The sequence below is a fragment of the Megalobrama amblycephala genome, linkage group LG5 (genome assembly GCF_018812025.1).
Source record: "Megalobrama amblycephala isolate DHTTF-2021 linkage group LG5, ASM1881202v1, whole genome shotgun sequence".
Lineage (NCBI taxonomy): Eukaryota > Metazoa > Chordata > Actinopteri > Cypriniformes > Xenocyprididae > Megalobrama > Megalobrama amblycephala.
Window position 1 is genome coordinate 9,884,443 of NC_063048.1, and position 17,847 is coordinate 9,902,289.

General features: G+C 37.6%; 1 protein-coding gene across 4 annotated transcripts in view; it reads right to left on the reverse strand.

Moving 5' to 3' along the window:
* Window positions 1-12,190: 12,190 nt before the first annotated feature.
* LOC125268434 (kelch-like protein 29) overlaps window positions 12,191-17,847 on the reverse strand; it is a 236,254-nt gene continuing 230,597 nt past the window's right edge. For all 4 annotated transcript variants that reach the window (XM_048190629.1, XM_048190626.1, XM_048190628.1 and 1 more), the window contains 2 exons: window positions 17,210-17,354; window positions 12,191-14,498 (listed from right to left, as the gene is read on the reverse strand). In XM_048190629.1, coding sequence (XP_048046586.1) covers window positions 14,315-14,498; window positions 17,210-17,354 — 329 coding nt within the window. In that variant the 3' untranslated portion in view covers window positions 12,191-14,314. The remainder of the gene's footprint in view (window positions 14,499-17,209; window positions 17,355-17,847) is intronic.

Genomic DNA, 17,847 nt, shown 5'->3' on the forward strand with positions numbered 1-17,847 from the left:
CAGAAATTGAAATCTACAGGTAACGCTAATATACACATAGTCATAGTAATGCTGATGTTGTTAACATTAACGATTTGAGAACAAAGTATAACAGTAATAATAATTTGCACGGTTTGGCGTGATCCGAGCTAAGCCATCGTTAGATTTAATCATCATTGGCAGCGCAATTTATTGTAGGCCTAATGCTTTTTTCCTCAGTTGGTCAGAACAAAAGTGGCAGACATGTTACTTACTTGTTCAGATGATATTTTCCAGTGAAAATTCTTATATTGGTCATACTTTCAAGACGTAGAATCTGTGATTCTGAAGTACAGTTTCCACACCGGTGTGGTGACTGACAGCAAGCATTAGATTCATCCGCGCTGACGAGCTGTGCCAAGGAACAACACACGTACAGATAATTGTTCCGCATATGACTGCAATTGCAGGTTTCAAACAAGAGATGGCAACAAAGAGGAAAAATCGCAGACTGCAGCTTTAAGCTTAGGTATTGTGTAGGATTAAGAATGTAGAATAAGGTCATGCAGAATAAGGTATTAATATGTGCTTAATAAGTACTAATAAATAGCCAATATTCTATTAATATGCATGCTAATAAGCAACTAGTTAAAAGACCCTAAAAAAAGGTGAAGTGTTACCATGATTTTATTAATTGTCGATTCATATAATAATAACATGAATATATTATATGAATAATATATAATGTCCAGATTTTAAATGTTTTTTCAAACATTTTTTTCTTGGTTCTTTGTAGATGCTGTCAGGTGTGCGTAATATCATGACAGACCAGCACAAGACCAAATCAGAGCAAAGAGACTGGTTTGGTTTCTTCTTTTTTGTTGTTGTTGTTCTACCTTTCATCCATTGTTTGGCTAGTGAGAATAAAGTGTTGCAATCATATCTTGTAATTGACTCACCTAGACTGTGATTATGTAAAATGTTGTGTGCACTTGATTGTAAACTTTTTCTCTCCATATAGATTCCCCATAGGAAAACAGCTTAAAAATAGCTTTGCAATTTGCATTTAGATTCAGGGTTCATCCATCTGTCTGTAAATAGTTTTCATTATCAATAAAGTGCACATTTGGTCTGCCAAGGGCACTGCTTTAGTACATTACGCGATTTTAGACCTTTTCTTTATAGAAGTTTTCTATTAAAAAGATGAATTTTGCAGTTTGCATTTACATTATGTGCTCACCTGTTTGCATAGTGATCAATAGTGTGAAAAAGATCTTCCAAAGCGACAGTTTTAGTACATTAAAGGGTTAGTTCACCCAAAAATGAATTTTCTGTCAATAAGTACTCACCCTTATGTCATTTCACACCCGTAAGATCTTAGTTCATCTTCAGAACACAGATATTTTTGATGAAATCTGAGGGTATCTGATCCACACATAGGCAGCAACGTCATTGCACCTTTTGACGTCCAGAAAGGTAGTTGAAAACATTGGTTAAAATAGTCATTTGGACGTAAACAAGGAAGCCTGCACTGAGTTCGCTATGGTTCAAATTGTTGAATAAAGTCGTTATTTTTGTTTTGTTTTTGCACACAAAAAGTATTCTCGTCGCTTCATAACATTAAGGTTGTTATGAATGTAGAATAAGGTCATGCCGAATAAGGAATTAATATGTGCTTATGTACATCAATACATTCCCCCCCATGTTCAAGACACGTTTATAAAAGCTACTTAAATGCCCTAATTGAACTAAGGCCTAATCCTGGCTTACTCTAAGCCCTGTCTGTGAAACCAGGCCTAAGCTGTTTTTCCATGAAAATTGTGTTTTTGTTTTGGCAGCAGATCGTGTTTATCACCAGGGAAGTGTAAAAGTATAATGTGGCTGACAAAATCTTTTTCTGCTAATTATTTATTGTATTTATGTTATATGAATTATAATTTTTGACGATCTAAAAACATTCAGAAATAATGTTTTCATAACTTCGGATGGGATCGTTAGCAAAATGTTCTTATATTTTTTGTTAGTTGGGGATACACACAGAACACATTACAGACTCCCTCATCTGACATCACATTTCCATTATACTCCAGCAATTCTGATGCTCAGCTGAAGGTCATCGAACCCGTTTCTCAAGAGCGTCGGTGTTTAGCCAAGACAGTGACAAAAAACAGAAGCATTCTTATTCCCCCTTGATAACCGCCTGCCTTTACTGCTAATGGAAAACTAATGAAAGGATGCTTCTGAGATGGAAATGTACACAGTAAAATATCATTTTTAAGCCTGAAATTGTTGACAGCAAATAGCCATCTACTCAAGATCCATTGACGACGAGAGCCAGCGACGTATAATTTACTCGCGCGGCTCTTTCTCGAGTGGCTGACCGGACCTCCTCCGCTTTAATCAAAGGCAGAGCTGCTAAATGAGGAAGGGTAATTTCCTTCATCTCTTCAGAGGCGGTAACGTGCTTCAGAGCTGTTTACTCAGCAAATGAAATCGTAGCTTTAGCAGTCTGAGGTCAATAGTTTAAAACACATTTAGTTCATCAAAGACAGGCAGATCACTGGAGTGTTTACTCGCTTTTATCTTCAATGAACAACATCGTATCTTTATCTTCGAGTCCATTTTGCAAGTGGTAAACATACAAAGTCAAAAAGAAGGCCATCTATAAATAGTTCATTCAGAAATTATAATTATTTTCACTTACCCTCATGGAGCACTAAAAGAGATGTCAGACAGAGATGTTCACAACGATGCTTTCAAGTCAAAAATGACAAAAAACGTAACATTAAACTATCATAACAGTATATTCTATACAGACCTGCATATACATACTACCGATCAAATGTTTTTTGTTTTTTTTTAAAAAGTCTCTACTGCTCACCAGTGCTGCATTTGTCAAAAATAGGCCTACAGTAAAAACAGTAATATTATGAAACATTATTACAGTTAATTGTTTTCTATTTGAATACATTTTAAAATGTAATTTACTCCTGTGATGCAAAGCCAAATTTTCAGCATCATTACTCTAGTCTTCAGTGTCACATGATCCTTCAGATATCATTCTAATATGCTGATATGATGCATAAGGAACATTTCTTATTATTGTCAATGTTGAAAAAAGTTGTGCTGCTTCATATTTTTGTGGAATGTGAATTTTTTTTTTTTTTTTTTTTTTTTTACCAGGATTCTTTGATGAATATAAAGTTCAAAAGAACAGATTGATTTGAAATCTTTTGTAACAATGTAAAAGTCTGGTCCCACTTTATATTAAGTGGCCTTAACTACTGTGTACTTACATTTAAATTAATAATTTGATACAATGCACTTATTGTGTACATGCCTGTTTTTACATTGTACTTATATTTTAAAAACACCTGCATGTAATTACATCTGTAATTAATTTCTGTAATTACATTTATAATTACACTGTTGACCCATCCCTTACACCTTACCCTTACCCTTAAACCTACCCAAACCACCAAACCTGTCCCTAACCTAACCCATATCCCACCTCAATAGCAGCAACAGTGTTTTGCAATTCAATATGAACCCAATAAGTACATTGTACTTATTTTTTGATGTAAGTACATAGTAGTTAAGGCCACCTAATATAAAGTGGGACCAAAAGTCTTTACTCTCACTTTAGATCTATATTAGTGAAGACATTGCATAGACTTAATGATATTTTCTATGGCCTAACCCAACCCCCACCCTATACCCAGGGCCATCCTTAGGGCGGTGCAACCGGTGCCCCATGCTTGAGGGGGCCCCACGGCAAACGTGATTGCAAACGGACCAAGGGGGATGGCTCTGCCTATACCCATCACAGAAACGTGTAATGGTTTTTATACTGTACAAATTGTACATTCTATCCTCCTACACTACCCCTACTCCTAGACCATCACAGAAAACATTTACATTTTTAATAAAACATTGTTTAGTATGTTTAAAGCTATTTTAAATATGAGGACTCATGAAATGTCCTCATATTTCATGTTTACGTCATAATACCAGTTGTAATACCCAATGTTCCCTCTAAGCTGCGCGCGAGAAAGAATAATTGCCGCGCAGAGGACAAAAATCATGTGTGGGAAAATCCATTCGATTGTAGTTTAAATGAGAAATAAGTGCAGTGCTCTGGTCAACCGCTATAGAGTTATTGTCGCTATAGAGTTAGAACCGGTTTACAGGTTTCAAAGAAAGAGAACGATGTGAGCGTGTGTGAGCAGCCGCGGGCCTGAGCCAAATCAGTCGCGGTAAGAATACTGTCATGTTTGCGGAGTAAATACTTCAATACGAGAGAGGCAACGCGAAACGAAAAGAAATGTGAAATAAAACGTCATGTTTTAATGAAAAGTGGCGGAAATAACGGATGATGGGCACAGAATGAACAAAACTCTGAGACATTTACAACTAGGCCTACACACACCACAGGTGAAGCGTGCAAACTCAAAATACATCAGTTATATACCTCCGTTTAAATAGATTATTGTGTGTGATGGTGGTGTGGGTTTCAGGGATGTTTAGACAACTATAAAAGAGTTAACGTTGATTTTTCTTAAAAATATTTAGCTATCAGATCTGTTTAAATGTTTCAGTTTTCATATTATAATATATTAAAACAAAATGAAGCATTTAAACTGATATAATACTGTATATCTAGCCTGACGTGGTCATACTCAATTCTAGTCAGAATATGAGTCTGATACTGCTCCATTGGGCTTTGATTATGGGGGCGTATTTCAACCATAGACTGTAAAAAAATATGGACGTAGCGTCCGTGACGTCACCCATAGAGTTCTGAACAGCAGTTTTGACGCCTAAATGAGGCCGCGGCCATCTTAGCTGCGCGTCACCGCACGTCACTCCCGGATAACTGAAAATGGGCAAAGAGGCGGGGAGGTGGTTTGAGCTGATATGACTGGTTGCTGAAACCACGCCTGCCTAGCTCGACGTGACCATGTTAGCAGCAAAGGAGTTATCTATCTAAGATACGATCTAAAATATTAATGAATTATCATCAGAACGTTCTAAAGGTTTACTGTCAATCTACAGTGTTTTTTAAGATATAGATGCTCCAACACCAGTAGTGTTGGTTGTGCAAATAACAACATGGAAAATCAAATGGGATTTCATACCTTTATAATGAAATAGAGATCGCGAGATGAATCCAATCCGTGGCACTTGGGTAAAATATGAGTGTCCATTGCAAAACAAAAAAACATGTCACATTTCTTCTGAATGATCTGCTCTCTGTCATCGTTCTTCAAGAAAGGATGCAATCTGAGCAGCCTTTATGTTGTAAAACTGTATACGATCGTACCTAACAAACAAATGAGCCTGTGTCCAAAGTATATTTTTTTCAAAATAGTGCAGCAGTTTTAGTTATAATATCCAAGCAGTGCTGTCAGATTTTGATATCCTCCCGCCATTGTCATTGCAGTAAATCTCACAACCAAAACTTTCAGCCAATGCCACGATCCAACAACGTGTGTTCTGTGTCTCTTCCCCATGCATGCACATCTACACATACACACATCAGTCTCGAATATTATGCAGCAAGCCATATTTTATAATTGTATAAAATAATCGAGCACAAATACGGCTGAGATGCCAAATTCAGCGGCAGCTGAGGTAACATGACGGCTCACAGACAGCAGCGCAATATACCTGTCACTCAAGTGACCACGCCCTTAATTATGCAGAACTTTAAGGCTTAATATAATTTAAACGGATAAGTTATAAAAAAATTCACCCCCCTCAGAGTTGTCATGAAGGGCAAAAATAGCAGTATAGACCAAAACCACAATTTGAACCAACTTGTAAACATGTTTTTTTCTGCTATAAACTTGGCCAATTTAACATGGGACTCTATGAGATTCTGCTCTCTTTTGGAGCCTGTCCCTAGCGGCCAGTCGATGAATCGCAGTTTAAGTTACTTCCGTATTGGCTTCACGAGAGAAAGGGGGAGGTTGCCGCTTGATTTCAACCGATCCAGGAAAGACCTCAATTGGATAGACCTACAACCAATCACTACAGAGTAAGTGACGTATGTTGAGCGACGCATAGCTGTCAACAGAACTCTTCTTAGCGACCATCGGGGCCAGCTGATAAATCAAACTTTTGCCGAATCCCGTAGGAAGGACGGCAAAGACATCTTTCCCATCGACAAATGCCTTGATCGCGGTCCTCTGTGCCTCTTTTAAAATTAATGCGCTGTCGATATCTTCTATAACGGACGCGATGACGGAATCTACACATCTCAGTTCTTCAACAACAGCCATCATTGTTGTAAACTAATTGACCTTTCGCAAAGACTCGCCCCCCTTAGTTACTGTTGCTTTGTCCGACAAGCCGTGGCGCTGTCACGCCACACAGAGTGGAAAATACATCGCGGAGCAAAGAGGAAACTGACAACACATCGACAGACGAGACAGAGCAGGTTACTTATGATATTAAACAAAGTCCCAGCTTTCAAACTGTGTAGTTATTAAAAAAATTCAAACAATAAAAACCGTTTTGTGGCTCTTTAATGTGTTGTGACCATGATCGTGACAGATTACTGTAGCGCCTCAGCTCAAGAGGCTCGTGAACCGATCATCTCTTCCTACTAGTCCATTTATAGCATCAAATAAACATGAATGAACATGAGAATGAATGTTGTTTCAAACGCGGAAAGACGTCAATATGCACAATTTTTCAAGTTTAACTCCACCGATGTTAATCTTCTAACTCCTGACTGCTTTGTCGGACAAAATAGCGGATGCGGCGTTCTGATTGGTTAGATCGCTTGTCAATCAAACTCCCCAAGCGCTCTTTGATGACGTGGGTGGTTACGTAACCGCAGATAGCCTGTCCATCATCGATTAAAGCCCGCCCTGGCAATTTGATTGGCTCGGCCTTCTGGGAGCCGAGCATAATTACTCCACAATGGATCGAGTCCAGACCGAACTTCCCGTCCAAAAAATGTTGTGGGCGGGGTTCGGGCTGGCACCCAGGCTACTGTATATCAGTTTAAATCCTTCAAGATTATAATATATTTTATTATATTATAATGTAAGCCTAATAAAAAAAAATGATCTCACAAAGGGATTGTTTAGAGCTCCTTGCCACTAAAAATCTTGAAACCTCCTGGTATAGAAAATCTGGGAAATTCATAAGCAATAAACATGTAATTTTGATGGTTTAACACTGTCTGTTGCTAATAATTTACAAAACCATACCATAATGTGTACAAAAACACATTATGGTTGTCCCAAACCATCAGTGTAACTGCTTATATTATTATAAAGAATTTAACTTTCCTTTTTAAATGATTTTTTTAAATAGAATTTCTTGGTAAAGTCTGGTACAGTTAACAAAGCAATGTGAAAAAATCTCAAGTAACCTAAAATGTGCTTAATTTAGTGACTGAACTGCTTGTTTTCAAAAATATGATTTAATATATCACTAAGTTAAACCAAGGGTCAAATAAAATAGAAATGGCACATTAAAAGTTTTTTTTGCGTGTGTGTGTTTACGTTCATTGTACAGGTCTGATATAAAGAATGTTTTTGCTCAGGTGGCCAAAATGTGCGCTCAACATAGAAAAGTTTTGCTCAGCGAGAAAAAAAAAAAAAAAAAATAGAGGGAACATTGGTAATACCCATGTCATTATACAAATTTGTGTCCTCATAAATCACAAAAACGCGTGCACACACACACACACACACACACATACACACACACACACACACACACACACACAGAGTTATGAAGAAAGTTTATGAAAAGCTAAAGTTAAAATATATGAGAACCTCCAGGACAAAAAAGAAGCCTGTATGTTCATTTTCTCTGTGGTAAACGAGGTAAGAATATTGTCAACAATTGTGCGTGGGCAGAATTCTGCCTCTAGGACCAGAGCTCATGTTGAGACTGTGGCTCATCAATGCTGGGGTTCAACAAACACTGACAAAACACTGTTAAATAAATGATGAACAGCATTTTTCCCATTTACCATACATCTCAAACACAAACCTGTTGTAAATGAAATAAAATATTATAAATCATTACATTCTGATGTACATGGGGTTCAGCCATCAGATGTTTTACTAGGAATCATTTTGCTTTTATTCCTCATTTGTAAGCCACTTTGGATAAAATGTTTGTTAAATAAAAATTAAATCTGAAAAATAAAGTAGCTCTAATCGGATAAATGCGATTAGGCATGAAGATATTATAAACATCAACTTCATGATTTTCTGTGCAGCTGTTAAGCCATCAGAACAAAACAAATCAAAAAATCATGCTATTGTTAAGGTGGCATTACACCATGAAATTGTCTGGAAAGTGATCCTATGAGGGAGAGATCATTTCAAAACTTTTTTTCCAGTTTTGTACCTGTTTTTAACACTGTCCTGATCTGTTAAAGAGGTTTAACGTGAAACCAGACGTGTCGGTCCACATCAGAACACAATAACACGCTTCCCAAACAAAAGCGAGTTTGCAGGCGGTGAACATACCCACAGGATATGAGAACCAGGAACGGTGGCCTAGTTTATTTAAATGCCAGAAGGGGTTGGGTAACTGATTTTGATGGATGGGATGCTGATATATTATCTGAAGGAGGGGCCCACCGGCTCGTGGCAAGAGATGGAGGTAGACAGGTGCAGAGGCTGGAAGATGCCGTGTGCGTTTACAGATTCTGCCAGAACAGAGTCACACAGGCTCAGCTTTTTTAATGCCATTTAGACAGCAGGCGTTGGGGTAGAATTAAGGGAGGGAGGCTGCTACAACAGCAATGAGGAAATGAACTGTTCCACATCAGTAAATATTGGAAGGGAACATTTGGAGAATGCGAAAAGACGGCACAAAGCCAACAGCACATTTTTATTCATGCGACGTGGCGGCTTAAGGGCGTAAGCCAATATAATACATCTGTGGTGATGATAAGACTATCCTACATTATCATAATAATCAAAACTTATAATATTATCAGATAGACGGCGGAGGAATTCACTTTCACCTCTAATGTTCTGAAAGGTGCGTCATGCACCAGTGAAAGCCAATCCCAATTTACTGCGGCAAAAATATTCTACACATCTACATTTTCTGAACACAACGTGATTGATGCTTATAACTCACCGCCACCATTCTAGGGTGTGTTGAAGATCCATTCTGTTATGGATGGTTGCCAAGGTGTTTCGATGTGGTCGCTAAGGTGTTCTGAGCAGTTGCTAGATGTGTATTGCATGAAAAGTGTCCACTTGGATATTTTGGTCTGTAGATATGGCCTTATTAAACTCTACATGTTTACATTTTATGAATAAAAAGTGTTTACATGTGCAAAACTCACCACCATCACCCTGGGGTGTCATGTACGGTTGCCAGGGTGTTGCTGTGTGGTTGCTATGTGTTTATTGCATGAGAAGAGTCCACTGTAAAATTTTGGTCCCACTTTATATTAGGTGGCCTTAACTTCTACTTACATCAAAGTACAATGTACTTATTGTGTTCATATTGTATTGCTAAACACTTTTGCTGATATTGAGGTGGGATACGGGTAAGGTTAGGGACAGGTTTGGTGGTATGGGTAGGTTTAAGGGTGGGTTAAGTTGTAAGGGTTTGTTCTGGCATAACGTGCATTAAACCAATCAGAGTCTCACCTCCCATTCCCTTTAAAAGCCAGTTGCGATTGCACCATGGCGGATTCGCTATTTACATGGTGGAATTTTGCAAGTAGAAAGACTGAACGCTTCTCCAGAGGGTAATCCTTTTATTTATAACATTTAAAAATGTTTGTGTGCTGCTTATGCGTCCCTGTGTGTAACAAGCAGAGTGTAAGCACATTGTGCACCCGCCTATAGGCGCATATTCCTAACGTGCCCTTTAAATAACAAACAAAAATAAATAAATAAATACTGTGCAGTCATTTTCATTTTCAGAGGACATTTAGCAACATGCAAACAATGACCTGAACACACCTCGTTTTCAGACCGACACGCCCATGGGCGAAACAGATGGGCATGAGTGCATTTGCTATTTAACCAACAGCTGGACGTGAAAATGTTAACTGTGTCATGCTGAAACTAGCAAAAAACACTTGCCTCGTGCTTGGCATCACATTGCGCCGGGTGTATAATAGGGCCCTTCATGTAGGCTACTCCCGACATTAGAGCTATAAACTATAAACATGGTGGATGTGCGAGACCAACGTAGAGAGGTTTAGATAAAAGGGGTTTAAGTGATTAATAATCAGTATCTAACATGACGGAAATATATTTATTCAATGTTATCCATATAATATTTCATCTGCAACAGCATTGTGAACTTCTGTAAAGATTTGGTCGTTTCGTAAAGAACATTTGGTCATTAACCTTTAAATGCATCATTATGTAAACACATGAGGAGTGTGAGAGAAGACCCATGACTGGCAGATCAATGTGCTACTACATTTCTCTCTGATGCAGTAGGAAATTAAATTAAACTGAACGTAGAGGATTTTACTGTAACTATGACAAGATGATTGACAGGACAGTTTAAGGATGCACAAAGAGGACATGACGGAGTAGTATGTCCCAAAGTTTGCCTACTATTTTCCTACACACTCAAAAGGATGTACTTTTTCTTAACAAAAACAGTACCTACTTTTTGTTCGTAGTATAAGTAGGAGAAATGGGACGCAGCAACGGTTTCAGCAAACAGTCATGATTAGCACAGTAGATGATTTCTTCAATGATGCATCGTACTATGGTAGTTAAGCAGCGATCTACTGTACGTCGTTCTCATAGACTGTAAAAAAATATGGACGTAGCGTCCGTGACGTCACCCATAGAGTTCTGAACAGCAGTTTTGACGCCTAAATGAGGCCGCGGCCATCTTAGCTGCGCGTCACAGCACGTCACTCCCAGATAACTGAAAATGGGCAAAGAGGCGGGGAGGTGGTTTGAGCTGATATGACTGGTTGCTGAAACCACGCCTGCCTAGCTCGACGTGACCATGTTAGCAGCAAAGGAGCTATATATCTATCTAAGATACGATCTAAAATATTAATGAAGATAAGTTTTATCATCAGAACGTTCTAAAGGTTTACTGTCAATCTACGGTGTTTTTTAAGATATAGATGCTCCAACACCAGTAGTGTTGGTTGTGCAAATAACAACATGGAAAATCAAGTGGGACTTCATACCTTTATAATGAAGAGATCGCGAGATGAATCCAATCCGTGGCACTTGGGTAAAATATGAATGTCCATTGCAAAACAAAAAAACGTCACATTTCTTCTGAATGATCTGCTCTCTGTCATCGTTCTTCAAGAAAGGATGCAATCTGAGCAGCGATCGTATCTAACAAACAAATGAGCCTGTGTCCAAAGTATATTTTTTTTCAAAATAGTGCAGCAGTTTTAGTTATAATATCCAAGCAGTGCTGTCGGATTTTGATATCCTCCCGCCATTGTCATTGCAGTAAATCTCACAACCAAAACTTTCAGCCAATGCCACGATCCAACAACGTGTGTTCTGTGTCTCTTCCCCATGCATGCACATCTACACAGACACACATCAGTCTCGAATATTATGCAGCAAGCCATATTTTATAATTGTATAAAATAATCGAGCACAAATACGGCTGAGATGCCAAATTCAGCTGCAGCTGAGGTAACATGACGGCTCACAGACAGCAGCGCAATATACCTGTCACTCAAGTGACCACGCCCTTAATTATGCAGAACTTTAAGGCTTAATATAATTTAAACGGATAAGTTATAAAAAAAATTCACCCCCCTCAGAGTTGTCATGAAGGGCAAAAATAGCAGTATAGACCAAAACCACAATTTGAACCAACTTGTAAACATGTTTTTTTCTGCTATAAACTTGGCCAATTTAACATGGGACTCTATGAGATTCTGCTCTCTTTTGAAGCCTGTCCCTAGCGGCCAGTCGATGAATCGCAGTTTAAGTTACTTCCGTATTGGCTTCACGAGAGAAAGGGGGAGGTTGCCGCTTGGTCGTTCTACAGGAAACGCAACCTTGAGTGGTTGCAAAGTGTGTATCGTCTGAAATGAGTCCACTGTGATATTTCGGTCTCTAGATATGGCCTTATTCGACATGCGTCTGTAGGATCTTCATCTGTTTTATCATCAAACAGGTGTAAATTGTAAGTATCATCACATAAAGTAACAGCATACCTTGATTCCCAAATCTCACAATGCTTATTTGCTCTCTTATATAGTCAAAATAAATCAGACCAGTGATTTTCATTACGAATGCACATTGTATTTCGAATATGTTATTGTTTTAATTAATGATGAAACACAATCATTAATTCAAACGATAACAGCTTGTGTTTTGTACATAACATTTCTTTAACATACTATACATTTTGTCTAGAAACAGTTTTACATGTAAAGTTCCTAAAATAAACTTTTCTTTCGTGTACAGAGAATCGTCCTCCCTGTCAGACAGCGTGTTTCACCACTTGGTGGTTTGGCAATGCAGAGGAAATGAAGGCAAACACTTCCTGTTCTCTCTCCGAGTCTCAAATATTTTGTGCTTTGGCTGCGTGCAAGAAAAGAGTGAAACGTTCCAAAGAAAAGAAAAGAAAAGAAAAGAAAAAAAAAAAGAAAAGAAAAAAAAAAAAAAATCAAGCTACAAATGCCATATCAGCCCATTTCAAGGTGATCAAGCCCACCTTCACCTTCACCTTCCGGTCCAAGATGCCCCCAATTAAAGGTCTTATGGTGGATGGTGTTAGAAAGAGCAGAGACTCAAAAGCCATCTTCTCCTGTTAAGGGAAGGTCTTTACACATCTCATATAAATATACTCTTCTGTGTTTGACTCATATCTTATTATAAAACTAATATCAAGTTAAACTTGTGCACATGTGAGTTATAATCAGGCTCAGATAGAATCTGCCTCACATACACCTACATTTTTTAAAGTATAATGGAGCCAGGTGGTTGAAGTGGAGGACTTGTTTGCATTCATTCCACAGATTCCCCACCTTCCCTAAAAACAGATTCTCTCCAGGCCTGGTTTTAATTGACCCCTCGCCAGCTCTACCTTAGCAACTGTTGTCATATGTACCATATTATCAGACAAGCTTTGGTTCCATTCTAATGTAATTGTTCGAATTTTTAAATGCACTTTCAAATCATTAAATAATAAATAAAGCTCTTATTCCCAAATCAACATGGGAATGAAAAAAAAACTGCCAAAAATAAAGTTTTTAATTCAGATTTATTTATTTTTTGCTTGTTTAAAAGTCATATCCAATAAACCTGAAAACAAGATAAATCTACTTAAGAAGCAACACTGAATAAGATATTACATTTGAATATATGTAAATATATGTGTTCTGTCTGTCACTGGCAGATTTTGCTTCTTTAGTGAATTTATCTGGTTTCAAAGATTTGTAATTATTTAAACTGGAAAACAAGTCAAAATACTAATCATGAATCATGTTTTTTTTTTTTTTCAGTGTATCGCTGCTCCAATATAACTGCATGTTTCTAACTTAAATGTCATTTCATATATTGATTCCGGTCATATTGGCGAAAGCAGTTCTGTTCACTTACACTAATGTGATCAGCTGTAATTGCTTTTCTCTTTTCAGTGACTGTGAGAAGCATTTGGCAGTCTCTGTTCACAGTCTCTGCAGTTTTTAATCACGTTACTGCGTAATTTATCAGTTTCGAATCCAAACGGCAGATAACAGATCCTCTGCAATGTCACGCTTCATTCCAGCCCGCGTAAGAATAATATCCAATCCATTTTACCAGCTCATTTTACTAACAATTGCACCATTCTTGTCAAGTTTGTCTGAGTGAGCAACAGTAACTAAGGCAGGCGGAGCTTATCAAAGGGTCAAATGAGGTTTTAGTGCACTTTTAGAGAAGCACTTTATCCCTTTGCTCCCCTACTTTATTAAAAATTGCTTGTGAATCGGATATGATGAAATAGTGATACAACTGAGTGAACCATTACACGAGTTAACGAAACCAAATGGTGTCATTTTACAGTATTGCTCAAAGAAAAAAGAAACAAACATTATGCAAACAATTAAAATGGTAGCAATGCAAAATATGCTACAGAAATTTATAAACAGATAAAAAGGAATTATGTAGAAAGGTAAAATGGTTCAGTCCCAATGGCCACAGAGCATTAAGGCTAGAGCCACGAAACACATCAACGACAGCTCTGTCAGGTGCGCTATATTACATGAAGGCCTGTTTGTACCCGGCAGAGAAGATTAGCTTCATCTGAGTGGGTGTCAGAAAGTGAGCGAGGCTTCTGTATCAGCACATAATCCTGGGCATGTGGAAAGTGGGTGTCCGGTGTGCTAGAGGCGGTGAGGTCGTGTTCGCCTGCGTCAGCGTCACCCGCTCTGAATGTACTTCTTAATAACCACGCAGCCGTGTCTAAAGAGTGGGCAAGGCAGGCTCTGCTGCAGCGTCCACATGTTGGCACAGGGGTCGAAGGCCTCCATGGTTCCCAGCGCAGGGCCCTCGCTGCTCACGATGCCACCGGTCGCATAGATCTTCCCATCCAGGACCACCGCACTGGAAAACACGTTATTTGAGAACTGGTTTAGTTTCTTTCTTTCTTTCTTTCTTTCTTTCTTTCTTTCTTTCTTTCTTTTTCACAAATTGATTTTCACTTTGATTAACAAAAACAAATAAAAGATCCGCATAGAACCTGACTGGGGGAATAATAAAATAATTATAATAATAATAATTTTAAAATGATATATAAAATACATATAATATAAAACATTTCACAATATTTCACAATACTTTGTAATTTCACAATAATTACAAAGTGTGAAACTTTGAAGGAGAAACACTGAAATAGTATTTTCTTGGAAAATATACTCCAATAATCTTTGTTTTATTTACAAACTGTAGTCTGTTAACTGATTACAAATTACATAACAATAATAGTAGTTAGTAACAATCTACTTTATTATTTTACACATTTTAGGTATTGCATTCTGGCTATTTTTGATTACATATCACATAGATTTGAATAGGATTATTTTGTACCACACTGGTATAAAAGTACAAAGATGAAGAAAAATATATTCCATTATTTGTTATCAACCACATTAAGTGCATTAAACATAACATATTGTGTCCCAAATTAGGGTTTGTGATGGAACTGCAGGTTCTTTGTTGATGAAAAGCTGATAATTATATCATAATGTAAAATGAAAGAAAAAAAAACTTTTAAATTAAAAACAACAACAAAAAAAATTAAATATTTCATTTGTTTACCTGCATGTCATGTAACTAATAATAAACATCAGAGAACCGTGAATATGTGTATATTAACAATCTCAAGGGTATTTCAAGTAAATCTTTTAGGTTAAAGGGGTTCGGCTGCCACAAAAAACACTTTGAAGCAGAGCACACAACCAATTGACAAATTTAAAGGGAAAATCGTGCTTGTCTTAATGCAAATTCTTGGTTCAGTTTTAGATGTGGACAGAACAAAGTGCTAAAATACTGTGTTTGCAGTGTTTGAGTTGTGAAAATGGCACCAGAACAGATTAATTCTCTCAGATTCTTGACCCTAGTTATTCGAAAACAAATTTCTGGATTTCTTACCACATACATAAGCGTAATGATAAAGATTATGTTCCCATTTGCCATCTTACATAAAGGCTTTGCATTGTCAAACTGTCTAACTGATGGATGAGACGAATCATCTACCTCCTAATCTTCTCTTTGGGCCGTATTTATTTCAAGCCCTTGACAGGTTTCAAAATGTTAATTCGGAAACTCATGCGAGTGTGACTGTAACTGACATGTTGTTTCTGGAAAAAATATTTGTATCGCAAATACACAGCAGAAGCATAAAAGGTGCCTGTGTGTGCTTTGGGGGGACATGATGCACTAGTGATTGTTCGGCGGCTCATTCGTGCTTTATCTGCTGCTGAGCTAATTACTGCCTCTGCTGTGAATACCAATCAGCAGTGAAAGCATTTCGGGCCCAAAGCACGACCCTGAGGGACACCGAATAAAGTCTTAGGAGCAAACCGGGCAGACTTTTTTTTTTTTTTTTTGTAAACTGGAACACATCACTTTAACAATGTGCTTTTCTCAGCTTGATCCATCTTACTTGATGATGGTTGTTAATGCTAATTTTCTTCATTAACATTAGCAGTTATGTGGTGAAAATTGCATTTTTTGGAATATTTGAAAGCAACTGCAACAAATTTACATGAATATGTTGCTAAATGAATAACGACAATAACAATAAAAATGACTGTCAAAGCACTAAAACCTAAAGAGAAATGCTTTTTAGACAGCTGGAGTTGCATACTATATATAAAAGGGATAATCCACCACTATCTGTGCATTCAACAATTTTAATGCACGACATGGAGACAAAGAACTGCCTGACGTGAAGTGGAGGGTGGTTACCTCCGCATAGCGCATTCAAATTGTTTAATGCACAGCTGGCCATGGATTATTCTGCATGCATGGTCATTTACCAGCATTGACAAGTTAAAGCTATCATTGATGTCTGCAGTGCTAAATTTATCAGGAAGGGTTAAAATGATGGTTATTTTCATCATTTACAACTCAACAGATATACCATTCTGCATGCTTTAAATCAGACAGTGCAGTAATTAGTGTGGTAAGGTTACATTTATTTGATTGATGTGCATCACTTTGTAAAAGTGCAAAAGTTCAATAATTAAAGCTGCAGTCCGCAACTTTTTTTGTGTTAAAAATTTACAAAAATTATATGATGAGAATATACAACATGAATCCATTTTCCATCCATCAACCGTGTTTTTGTCTTATCCTGAATCATTATGGTACACTTATAATAAGTGTTTATGTTCGGACTATTTCAGACCGGACTGGTAGGACTCGCCGCAGAGTATCACAGTAACTGCGTGACTCGCCATAGACATACACGGAGAAAAGTAGCTCCGGCTAGAATGTTCTTCCGCAAGACGCATGCAGTTCTGTTTATTAACCGCTAGAGGGCCAAAAATTGCGGACAGCAGCTTTAAGTAGTATGAAGTACAAAGAAGTAAGAAGTATGATAAATAGTAATAGTGATGCACAACTAACCAGGGCAGACTTGTGCAGTAAACCTATATTCAGCTGTATTTAAAGAACCATCAATGCACAAGAATGGTTTAAGTAGCCAAATAATAACTTACTTTCTTAGAGCTGCAAAAACTCTAAAACCAAGTTTTCTCCAGGGACAGATGATGGTCTGCACTCATTTGTGGTTAACATGCTGGCCTTACCTGCAGAACTGTCTGGAGTGGTTCATGTTGGGTCCTGCTTTGATATTTCCTTTCTTGGGGTCGTAGATGGTTGTGGCTCTGGCGTATGCTCCTCCAAGGATGAAGATGTTTCCATTAAGAGTCACAGCCGGGGCATATTTGTTATCTGGACAATGGCAGAAAAAAACACAAGTCACCACTAATCAATTTTAAGTCCATAAGGTCAGGAACATCCAGCATGTAAAAATGCAAATGTGAATGCATGAGTTAATGTGTGCTATTGTGTTACTAGTGCAACATAACGTACTTGCATCTTGCATGCAAGCTGTGGCTAGAAGCAGTTTTATTATTTTTATGAAATATTATGATGATGATTTCTTCCCTCTGTGAATCATTCAAAATAAGACCAGAAACGCATATTAAAGTAAATAAGGTCAATTGATTTTATGTTGACTTCACGCGATTCTAAATGCATCACACCTCAAATCAACTTATAAGCAAGATTACAAAGCACATTTTACAGCAGAGACAAGCAGTTCTTATTGGTTTATTACATTTCATTCAGTGAGAAAGGCACCTGAACAGATATTAATTTCAACAATATACAAATATAAGAGTAACAGCTGGGGTCATTCTGTTGACTGTCCAATTGTAAATCA